We start from the raw sequence: 12,125 nt of genomic DNA on the forward strand, positions 1-12,125 counted from the left end.
TCAGTTAACTTAAGTCAAGAGGCTTGAGCTTAACTGACATCCATGGTAGCCCTCTTGGAGAAAAAAAAAGACTTGTCAAACACCAGGGAATGCATGTTTACATACATGCAGTATTTCAATATCCTGTGCCTGCTGGAGCATAAAAATGCCACTTGCAGGGTTCCATTATTAGGCAATTACATACCCAAGAGAGTCCAAGCATCCTTTCAATGACTTATCTGCTGTCTGGGCTCTAATACACTACAACTTCTAATCAAGGAACAACCCTTAGTCATTCTCCATACTGATTAGCCTACATGAGGGCCAGCATTGGGCTCTGCCTTGATTGAGTTCATCTGGTTTTGCCATTTGTGCCTTTCTCAGGAAAATGGAGGCAGATATGGTGGGTTTTTGAGACAGCATCCATCTCTGGCAAGTGAACAGGAACATAAAATAGGAAGAGAGAGACTCTACCCCCGGAGGAGGCTATGACGGCAGGCTTTTCACCCTGCCCTCAAGTGTGGCCATAGTTTTGTAGTTATGACCAAGCACTGCAGCAGTCAACCCAAAACTCCGTCAGCAGTCAGTCAACCAGCTGACTGATTGTCAAGTACACCTTCAACAGCAAACGTGCCCACCAAAGTGGCTGATTAAACTCTTGCCGGCACCCAAACAAATATGAACCTGATTTTGTTACCGACAATATGTGTATGTACCATTACCATGCCATTAAGTAATGTGATCTGTTCTTTCTGCTGTAACCTTTAGAGGTAAATTTGATTGTTCACTTAATTGTGGTATGGGATTAAAAAGAAAAATAGCTGACACATCTAGAGTAACAGTGGATATAATACAGGTGTAGCAGCAGAGCAGAGAGGATGCATCATTACTTGTAGCAGTGTATCTAAGGCAGCAATTAACACTTATCCTCATTACCAATTAACCTGACAATCGTTTTCTCAGTCAATCGATGTGAAAAAAGCCCATCACACAATTTCCCAAGGTCCATGGTATAATCTTCATGGTTTGTTTTGTCCAATCAGCAGTGTAAAACCCAAAAATATTCAATGGTATACAAAAGAAAAGCAGCATATCTTCACTTTTGAGAAGCTGAACGTTGGAAAATGGCTTAAATGATTGAACTGCATTATCAGAATTGTCTGCCAAACTAAAACTATGTTTTTTGCATCTGTGTAGCCACGAGGCAAATTTCCTTATCTGGTCCATAATTTGTGATGGAACGGACTGCATGCGCTGTAAACATAAGTGCAGAGATCAAACATGTTATCCTAACCACGTGCCTGTCTGGAATTCCGGTCTGGACTATATCGGGCCATGGGTTAATAATTTTAGTTCTAAACTCGATACTAATATATAAAGTTCACCTGTAGCTGAAACAGATAAGTATAAGTATTTGAGTTTCCACAATGTCACGCTGTTTCACTACAGAGACTCTATAGAGAGTTCCTGCCTTAAACCCAAGTGAACGTGGTTTCCAGTGTGGACAGACACCTAAGCAACTTTTAAAATCCCACGTGAAATGGCTGCTACCAAGTTGTCCAGAGCAGTTGCGGTTTTATATTTCTTTATGGATTTTCTTCTTGGCTGTCATATTGTAAGTATTGAATTTTTATATATGAAACTTAGTTATCAAAGTCACTATTATGCTGCTGTTGCAGAACTGCTGCACAGATAGGTATTGCTTTTCTCTAACCTTTTACAAACAAAGAAATTCAGTCTATGCTTCCTGGTTTCAGTGTGTGTAATAACGTGTTGTGTGGACGGTTTACTGCTCAGACTGCAGATAGGATTGCATTCATCCCTCTGTGACCCTTTTCCGTTTGGGCTAACTGTCACCAATTCCACAGAGTATTACCGGGAAAGGTCTGAGTTTGCTCTGGTGTCTCTGCGGTGATTGTCTCCGGAGTAGGCTACACTGATTGCTTATCAAGAGGGGCTTGCTCTTATTGTCGTGTCTCACCTTCAAAACAATCCCCGAGTATCTTGGTGACTCTAAACAGACATGTCGACCTGGTTTGTGTTTGAGGTGGCAGCATCAGGTAATGCTGCTGATTGCTTGCGTCTGGGGATTTTAAAAACAGAGCAGCCTGTCTTACAGAGATTTTTTTTGTTTTGTTTGTTTGTTTCACCCAGTTTAACAACCCAGTATGAAAAGAAAACATTCTACTGGCTGACGGGTTCGTGATTTATGGGGTCTCTCGCATGCAATCGAAACACAAAGGCATGTACAAAAACATTTTCAAGTGTGGGTAATTTGGGAATGAGATGGGGTAAACCACCTGTTTGTGTGTTAGTGTGTGGGAGTTTGTATTGTCATGAAAAGAGAAAAGTGCACTCAGCAGACTCATCATGGTCCAACGTCCCTCCATTTTCTTGCTTTAGGTGTTCAGGAAACCAGGCAATTTAGAGAAAATGAGTCTGTTGTGTGCTGGCGAAAACCAAGTTTTCGTTTTGCAGGTGACAAAATGGTTACGAGAAAACCCAGTGCATGCACTTGAAGGCAAAGTGACTAGAGCTTAGATGTACAGTGTGTCTGATGCCTCAAGTAGTGCGAGGTTATCTCTTAATGTCACAGCGCTATCATTGGTTGAGTGATGGGCCTACAGTGCGTACCAGGTGTTTTATTTCTGTCCCTCTGTAAGTAACAGGGAACACTTCATTATTTTCTTAGTGTCAAACACTCATCGACAGTAGGCTTTCAAGGCGGCTCTCAAAAGTTTGCAGTTTGCTCCTTTGCAAATGGATTCCAATGGCGACACTGAATCATGGCAGAGCAGTGGAATCAATATGTCCAGGGAAACTCGTAGTCAAACTACTCGTGGAGCTTCATTTACTTTGCTGCCATTGATCCGAATATTCAATGTGTTTCAAACAATCAGAGTTTCACGAACATATAACTCAACATACTACCTCTTGCAGAGCTTTGGAGCTATGAGAAAGGAACGGAGGGACCCGGAAGCGCTCTATTGAACTAACTTGTGGAGAGACGGTTAAGTGTTTGGAACATACCAATCAACGGTGGACAGGTGGATTGTGCTGCTGAAAACTTTGTATGAAGAATTTAACATTTTGTTCCCTTTTTACTTTGCCATTGTCTACCAAAGAACAAGCTACAAACTTTTCAGAGCGACTTTTAAGCCAAGTGGAAATTACTAACCGGGCAAAATAGGCTACTGCCCTAGGGGACCAAGGAAACCCAGGTTCATGCCTTTACACTTGCCTTTGTTAATTTGTTTAATTGCGAATTTGTTACGGAATTTGCACTACTTAAGTCAAAGTTCAACTGAAGCTGGTGCTGCATTATGACAAAATGTTGTTTTAAAACCCCCTGTTACTCTGTTTTAATTCCTGTTGTGCTCACTTGGTGGATATATTATCAACAGGGGCCCAACAGCAGATGTTTGCCCTTCAACAGGTTAATCTGGCCTTGCCAACAGCGGGCGAGTCTTTGATACTTCAAAAACAAATATATTTTTTGTCTTGTTTTGTCAAAAGATAATCGTTTAGGGAGAAAATATTTATATCTGAGAGGCTGAAAACAGCTATTTACGGCATTTTTGCTTGATGAATGATTTAAATGATTAGTTAGTTATGAAAATGTCTGCTGATTATTTTTCTGTCTGTGAACTAATCAAACAGTCAACTAATCGTGGCAGCTCTATGGGAGTCATTGCATAAAACAAATGAGGAGGCTCCTTTTGAAAAAGGTCTGTGGCAATGCCGGTTTTTACAAAATTACCTTGTCATACTAAGCTTAAAGTGCATGCATTATTACCACGATAATATATTCCTATTAAACTGTGTTTTTAAAAAAAACAGTATATTTTTGTTTAGGCCTACACTAAAATACTGTAGGTAATGACAGATGACGGTAATATGACACCTTCGGCCTGACATGTCGTCTAGCTTCCGGTGAATGGAGTTGGGAGGTGGAAGCCAACCGTTGGACCAGCTTTGAGAAGGACTGAAGTTCGACAGCAGCTTCCACAGTTCACAAAATACAGAGAACTCAGTTATCAATACACAATAAAACATCTCAAAAGGCTGGTAGAGGAAAAAAGTTTCCTTAGTTTCCACTTTGGTGAGCTCCTGGTCAATGAGCCTCCAAAAATGAGATTTTCTACAGTTTTTTCTTGTGTCTAAAGTCAAAAAATATTTTTATCACTTTCCGAAGCCTGGAGACATCACGTTTGTTTGCGTTTTAGCAAACTGAATGCAAATGATGGTGAAATGCAAGTCGGGAGTTCCTGGGTTTCTATTTCTGTTGGCATCTGTGCAAATGGTCCTTAAAGTGTGTTTGTGTATGAGCCCGTATTTGTGTTTGTGCATGTGTGTGCGTGCTGCAGCTAAAACTGACTCCGAGCGACGAGGCACAGGAAGCCGGAAGAGCAGTTCCACTTCCATTTGAGCCTTAATTACCAAAATCAGAGAGGGGGATTAAGCGAGCGATTAGGCCTGCCAGCATTACAGCCCTCTGGGCACACATTTACACCAGCCCTCAGAAGCAAACTGGTTTGGAAAAGCCGCTGTGCACAACAAGCAGGCCAGGGATTCATTCTGACTTGCTAAACTGCCTTCCTCTCTGTTGCTTAATGGCTTCCCCTGTTACACGTGGTCATGCTTCTAATGCTACTCATTACGGGTTGGGGGGGTGTCATTCTTTATATAGCACAATGAGAGGAGCAAGACACGGTAAAACTTGGTCTGGAAAAAAGTTTCAGCTGTCTGATGACAGCAAAGGAGCACAAGACAACGGCTTTTAGCCTTCCCTAGCCCTCCATGTCTGCTCCGTGCTGCCTTAAGGTCATGTTGAACTAGGGAAAACCCGGTAGGTCAACTGGTAGATCATGCCACTAGACCCAGCAGGGGTCGTTACTGGATTCACACGGGGGGGCACCGCCCTCACTGAAACAGTTTGCATATTCAACCAGACAAAACCAACTACTTACTACCTCTATCAAATGGAATACGTTACCACTCCAGGGGGAAAGAGATGGATTCTAATGAGTCTGGTTACATTTTCCAGTCGGTTAAGGTTGAAACAATTCAAGATAAAGCCCAAACATGAGAATTCATCCACGACAGTAGTGTGAGGAGCGAGCAGTGTGCGGTGCCGACCGTACCATTGCGCTGATCTAGATGAGTCTTCATGTTGCAAAGCTCCCCTTTAATGTCTCCAGGCACCTCCATCCCCAACTTCTGATAGAACTCCCTCTGCTTCTTTATCTCCGCTGCACAAGAGGGGAAGGAACAGAACAAAATAAGAGAGGGCAGTGTCTTTTTTTTTTTTTTTTTTCCCCAGAGGTCACCGCTGTCACCAGGGTTTTGAAATTCAATTCAGCTATGACAAGCCAATTTGTCAACATGTGCAGATGATAGCGGACACAAGCAAGGCACAGTGAAAGCTTAACTTTTAGGGTTGTTAGATGGATCTCTTCTGGGGTGCATTATAAAGACAGACAATACCTGACACTTACCCTCTTGAAGTCCCGGTACCAACTTGTAGACAATGTCTTGCATTGTTCTGTCATGGCTATAAAAGAACAAGAAAACAATTAGCTACCTTATTAGGTTATGAGAACTGACATTATGGGCCAACGGCACCTGAATTTTACACCCAAAGACGTAAAGTACACATCTGAAATGTTACTCATACACTTAGTGCTGTACCTGGGGGTCAGACCCCACCCCTGGGGTCACAAGATTGGTCGGAGAGGTCGTGAGTTGATCAACAGGATAACAGTGCAGGAAAAGACATTTCTGCTACAGAATCATCATGTTTGAATTTTTTCAGACCTTTCTCTCATTTTTTTCCCTTTTCCCTTTAAATAATTGCACATATTAATGCCTCTAAATGCAGCAACCTCAGAAGGAAATAATCACTCTTGGGTTACTCTGGAGACGTATGCAACCTGTGATGAGGGGTTGCAACTAGACAGAGACTAAAAAAAGTTGGGAAGCCCTGACATACGGTGCAACTGTGGGCATCCCAAACCGTGAAAACCATGTCAAGATGTCATCTGTGGAGAAAAGTCAAATGTGTTGCAAGGGACTGAAAAATTCAAATGACACCAGCTCTCAGAGGCCGTAGGAGCAGCATATGCTCTGTCAGTTAGTGTTAAACACTCTTTCCATGTGACGCAGTGCAGGTGACACAGGTGCAGAGTGTGGGCCCAGGTCTGCCATCGCCATGACGATGCGTTTTGACAACCAGCCGCGGCAGCCAGCTAACGGACACGACACGTTGGGCTTGTTACAAAGCTACGGAGGAAAAACCCCAGAAAAAACGTGGCACGTCAGTCCACCCTGCCGCCCGGCGGGAGACTCATTGCATGCCGGGGCCAGGGTAAGCCGCGCGCTGACGAGGGCTCGCTCCAAGAAGCGGCAAAACATTGGCCCCTGTTGGACTGAACTGGTATTACGTCCTCACAGCCAAGCGTGGTGCTGACATCTTCAGTGTAGCAACTGTGTTAAATAGGCCACATGCTTTCTAAAAGTAACTGATTGATCTCTTTTATGCTCTTTTGTGCTCTTGCTGCTCATTTATTCTGACTTTATTGCCGTGACACTGTGTTTTTTGGGTTCTGCCCTCTCCGGAGAACAGATTTTAATCTCTAGGAGACTTTTACCAAGTTAAACAAATGTTATATGAGGAAAAAAGCACTGTAAGACGACGGGTTACTAAAAAATGTCCTTTTTAAGAGGGTCTGGCGAAGAAAGAAGACATTTTGTGCGTTTGCAGGTGTATATTCATCCAGCAGGGCTGCGTCGCTGCAGCAACACCCCCCCTCCCGCTGCCACAGACATGGAGAGCTCATCATCTAATAATATGTAATGTATTAATAATTAACTTCATCGTTCCTTCATATAAAGTGTTGCCGTGGCAATTAAAACGAATGCAGGGCAGAATTCATGTGCTCGCCAGTTTGAACATCCAGAAAATATTAAACCACTTTCTGAATTTGGAAAGATAAGACTACGCAAAATCCAAAATAAAATGACCCCGAGTCAAAAAGCACATATAACTGCAGAAGAGAAACTGCAGCTCGTGGTGGCAAGACTGTCTATTAATACATCCTCGCCCTGGTTTATAAGGAAGTTGTGTTTGTCACAACGCTGTGGGTTTCAATGCCACTCAAGAACTTTACCACATCCCTCTTAGATTTCTTGTCTCTAAAAAAAAACAAAAAACCGATAAGGTCATCTTAAAAAAATGAACTTAGTATTCATTTCTATACTATAGATAGATAGATATCACCCACAACATAAGGTGATTCCCCTCCCACAGTTGAAGAACGGCAGGATTTTGTTTGCAAGCCTTTTGAGTATGTTATGCTGCGCACGTTTTCTGGGATGGCGTTATCGTCATAACCAGGATAATTTCAAGTATGTGAAAACACAATGGATTAAAACCATCAAAGAAAAAAGCCGCACTTGTACAGAACAAATGGCAGGATTAGTTCAGCTGAGCTAATTCTCCGAGAGGAGATGTCTGAGTTCAATCTCAAAAATCAACTTTGATCGGTCCTCCCGATGAGAAGGTGGGAATTATCTGTCATCTGTCGGGCTTTTTGCCTTCAAATCACTTGTGATGTTTCCCCATCAACTCCGATTCCCCTGCACACAATGAAGCAAAAAAAAAAAAAACAAAAAAAAAAAACAGCTGCGTGAAGAGCTAATGTGTTTGAAATGGAGCATTTCCTGCAAAACACTGAGTCTGCAGACAGCACGGTTCAGACGGTAATGACTAAATTGCTGGTAGGCATTAAGTTTGAGTGTCGTATTAATCAGGCATTAAACGCGTGAGCGCTCAGAGGGGGTACGAACGACGCGATCCCTCACTGAGCAGGATTCCGTCTGGCAGAGCGAACTCCCCGAAAATAACAATAATAAAGACCTGACCTCCAAAACGCCACCTCTTCACTTTAACGTGAGGAGCGAACGGGGTCCACGAGGCTCGCTGGTCGAATGTGTGGACGCCACGCGGTACCGGATCAGGTCTGTGCCTGCCACGTCAACGACAGTATTACAGACAAGGAAACCTTTATTTTGTTTTTCATTTTAAGGGGTCGATTATTACGAACGGAGGCTGCAGCTTTTTTCAAACAGTTTTGATGTCTTTTTATTTATTTTTTGTCTTTTAGGTGTTTTGCGGTTGGCTTTGCTGAGGTCCACTGCAGTGTCATAATGGTACCGGTCATAGCAGTGGTGACAGACTTCCAGTAGTTATAGCGACTGTGCTCAGTTTATTTGAGCTATGATACATTATTATTATCATTATTATCTTGTTTTTATCTGATTTAGCTCATTTAAAGACATTAAAAAAAAACATTTTCCAAGTTCTGATCCTATATCCTCGTGTTAAGGTTTGTTTACATTATTTAATATATGTTTTGAATGTATTTTTAGATCAAAATCCTTCTCTTCTCTCTACCTGGAAAAATGTTAAACTATTTTTGACCACTCATCTTGAACTTCAGCTTCATGTACATAAATTAATCCAGTGGAACAGCTAAACCCACCCATCGTACGAGACCACACTTGACTGTTGTCTTGTGGGTCGCAGCAGGTATCGGAGCGCTGTCACGGGTCAGAGTTGCTACAATAACAGTCTAAAAGGGGCAAGAACGAAAGGATAGCAGTGGCGACGCCGTTGTTAATCGCTTCAATCTTTTTCACCTTAATATTTAACAAGGACATTTAATTAACATACGTTATGTCATTCACAAGATGCGACCTGGAGCATGAGATCCAGTACAGTGTCTTATTTTTGTTTGTTTTTTGAAGACCTGCTTTTTCACTGCATACTGTTTGTGTTTTTAGTTCATGTAGGAAACTGAATTGTAAATGAGCTTTGGCTTCCAAATGTCGTTGTTTGTAGCGCTTAATTTTTTTTCAGTGAATCTCCTCAAGTTCCCGATTTAAAAACGCACGGAAACAGAGACCGCGCTCGGCAGAGCGGCCACAGAGGTCCAGGGTCAAGAGACCGCAGGCGAGTGCCACAGAGGTCCAGGGTCTTGTTTTTCAGAAAAAAAAAAAAAAAAAAAAAAAAAAAAAAGAAGCCCTTTGTTTCTTTGGTTTTTTTTTATTTACTGTGCCCTGGCGGCATGAGTAGCTCTCCAGGAGGCTGAGAGCACACACTGACCCGAGCACCGTCGACGTGTCCGTGTGTGTCTGTGTGCTCGCGTGTGTGTGTGTGTGTGTGTGTGTGTGTGTGTGTGTGTGTGTGTGTGTGTGCTCACTGAATGTTTATGAGTGAATGACTCAGGAATGGACCTAGGGAGAGGAGGGGTGTACTGTAGACAGTGAAGGAGAATGGAAGAGCATGGTACTGAAACACAGCGACTCACTGTACGTGTGTGTGTGGGCTTGTTTTACTATATTCATGGGGTCCAAAAAACCGGGAACCCACTAAACTCGTGGGGGCCGACAGCTTTGTGTGGACTAAACTACCCGACCTCACAAGTTTAAATGGCTGTTTTGGTTAGAATTAGCGTAAGGGGCTAGGGAATGCATCATATCAATGATGGATCCCCATGAATATAGTACAACAAGGCCGTGTGTGTGTGTGTGTGTGTGTGTGTGTGTGTGTGTGTGTCTGCAGCGGCTCCCTCACTCACCCGATGTACTGCAGTGGATGGCTCTGATGAATAACAATCCTACACGTGGGGCACGTGTTGTTTTCCTCCAGATACTTCACTAGGCAACTTCTACAGACTGGACACACACACACACACACACAGACAAAGACACACACACACAAGGGACATATGGTTACTCTACATTTATACATATGTATAAATTAAGCCTTTGGCCAGTTTATTGAAGTACGTTTTGCAGACAACTGTTTTAAATGACAAATGTTTCCCTTTCACTCGCGACGACTTGAGGAATGAAGTCTACACCACATCATACATTTAAAAAACAATCTCTCATCTCAGAGTGCGTCCACATTAAGCCGCGCATTTCGTAAATGCACCTTTTTTTTCTCCATTTCAGCCCCCGTCCAGGCTAACCACCCTCCCCCACTCCCCCTCCCTGTGTACGCCAGCCCGGCGAGAGTCAGAGGCCGCGTGCCACAGTGCCGCAGAATGACTGCTGGGCGACGCCTGGTGTTGAATCCCCATTTCACACCCACGCCGCTGTCTGACAACAAAAACAGAAAAAATACGGAGCTCGCGAATTCCCCTGCAGGGGGAGACTGAGCGGAGGCGTACCGGCCCGTCGCTGGGCAGAGGGAACAGCTGCGTGGCAGCAGTTAAGGACGACAGGAACTTCTACCCAACTTTTCCTGTAATGGCGCATTTTAAACGTCAGCATGGCCGATGACGCAGACACAGACACAGGTGTTGTCACTACACTGTGTTTATGTGGATTTAGATGAAATGATGACTTGTCTGCCCGAGTCCTCGCCAGATGTTGGCTGTGATCGGCAGTTTCGTTGTTTGCCGAGTGAAAAGAAGGCGAACAGGAAGAGCCTTTGCCGTTTTTATGCCGTTCGGGTGTTTCAGTGTGGACAGAGCTCTCCGACCTGGAAAAAAACGACGTGGAAACGTTGACGTGGACTCGCCTTCACGCGAAAACTGCGTTTTTAAATTTAGACGGCTCGACGTAGACGTAGTCTCGGTCTCGGCTGCGAGTCAAGCCCAGCCTGTTGTCGGCTCTCTGTAACTGGAGCCCGCCCGATAAGGCGTCTGGGCCGGCGTGGGCTTATCAAAAAGATATGTCGGCGTATAATTTCGGCTGATGTGGAAAGACGAAATTGCAGTGCAGAAAATGCCAAAGATAAATCTGAGCTAACTTCTTCTCCAGTCCCCCACCAGAGAGACCTGACAAGTTTATTTTCAGTCTGTAAAAAGCCCTTCACAATTTCCCAAAGCGCGTGTTTTGTCTGTCAACAGTCTGAATCCCAAAGTTGTTCAGGTAATAATGAAATAAAACAGGGAAAAGCAGCAAATGCTCACGTTTGAGGAGTTGGACCATTTTCTGTAATCGATTAATCGGCTGACCAACCGATCGCTTCATTGAAACAAAGCACACAGTGAAAGAAAAGTAATTAGAGGAAAAATGAAATGAACACGTTGAATTTTGAAACGAAGTTTGACACCTGCAAAGACCAACTGACGCCTGAGGAACAAGCTGATCCTGCAGGAGGTGTTTATACCTAACAGAACTGAGCTCTCATCTCTGAAACCCTTCACGCGCACAATAAGACGATTCTGTGTAAAACCGCCACTAATTCCCCGCACGTGCTTCAGAACAGCTGCAGCGGCGGTGCGATGTGAACCTCTTTGTCTCCGCTCTCCGGTGGTGGAGCCGCTTCTTCAAAGTGAGGGGGGGGGACATCAGTGTTTGCAGCGAGCAGAGCGAGTCCCGTCTGTGGTGGAAGAGCTCCCCCGAGTGTGCAGACGGGGTGTTGCACTGCCCGCCCTGGGCTCGCCTCACAGTGAGTGAGGCTGGGAGGCCAATGAATGAATGAATGAATGAAGAGACTTTTATTTAAGTTTGATGCCCTCACTGCTTTTATAAGACACCTTCACATCAAACGTTAAGACTGGGCCAGTTTATTTTCCCCAGGAAAGAACTTCCTGCAGGCCTGTCAGATAATGACTCATAAAAATATTATATATATATATATATATGTAATAAATAACAGATAGATATATGAGTGAATCATCATCGTCATCAGCTACCCATTACTGAAGATCTGCTCCTGAACTCCCGTACGTTCCTTACATAAGAATTTAAGCTTCTCTTTTTCGTACAACTATTTTTGTCGTTGGAAACTGATGGTGGATATGAATCATTCATATCCGTCAGTTTCCAGTACAAGGGCCAATTAAAAAAAACACATTAAAGGGTGCTCATTATCAATTTCCCCTAGATCACACACTGGACAAATTCGACTTTCTTTTTCCAGACGGTGTAGCGACCCGTTTCCATAAGAGGAGGCAGTATACCAGCTCTCAGTTGAGCACAAATGCATCTTTTTTATTATCTTTGATAGATTAAAAAAAGCGTGGTTTAGTCCAAAATCCCATTTGTCCGGTCATATTTACGCCTATTAAACACCTTCTCCCTCAGAGATACAACCTCACTTTGCCGCCACTTAAAGAACTCGTCTT

At 43.6% G+C, this 12,125-nt stretch overlaps 1 protein-coding gene across 3 annotated transcripts in view; it reads right to left on the reverse strand.

Annotated features, from left to right (window-relative positions):
• The window catches only part of LOC120785461 (polycomb group RING finger protein 3), a 61,934-nt gene that overhangs the window by 13,718 nt on the left and 36,091 nt on the right, over positions 1 to 12,125 (reverse strand). The window contains exons 1-5 of one of the 3 annotated variants that reach the window (XM_040120209.1): positions 11,165 to 11,230; positions 10,965 to 11,019; positions 9,621 to 9,717; positions 5,478 to 5,533; positions 5,124 to 5,231 (exon numbers count right to left, since the gene is read on the reverse strand). In XM_040120209.1, coding sequence (XP_039976143.1) covers positions 5,124 to 5,231; positions 5,478 to 5,533; positions 9,621 to 9,717; positions 10,965 to 10,983 — 280 coding nt within the window. In that variant the 5' untranslated portion in view covers positions 10,984 to 11,019; positions 11,165 to 11,230. Of the gene's footprint in view, positions 1 to 5,123; positions 5,232 to 5,477; positions 5,534 to 9,620; positions 9,718 to 10,964; positions 11,090 to 11,164; positions 11,231 to 12,125 lie in introns of those variants that run through there. The other 2 variants (XM_040120208.1, XM_040120207.1) reach the window with 2 other exon arrangements.

The sequence above is a fragment of the Xiphias gladius genome, chromosome 23, assembly GCF_016859285.1.
Source record: "Xiphias gladius isolate SHS-SW01 ecotype Sanya breed wild chromosome 23, ASM1685928v1, whole genome shotgun sequence".
NCBI lineage: Eukaryota > Metazoa > Chordata > Actinopteri > Istiophoriformes > Xiphiidae > Xiphias > Xiphias gladius.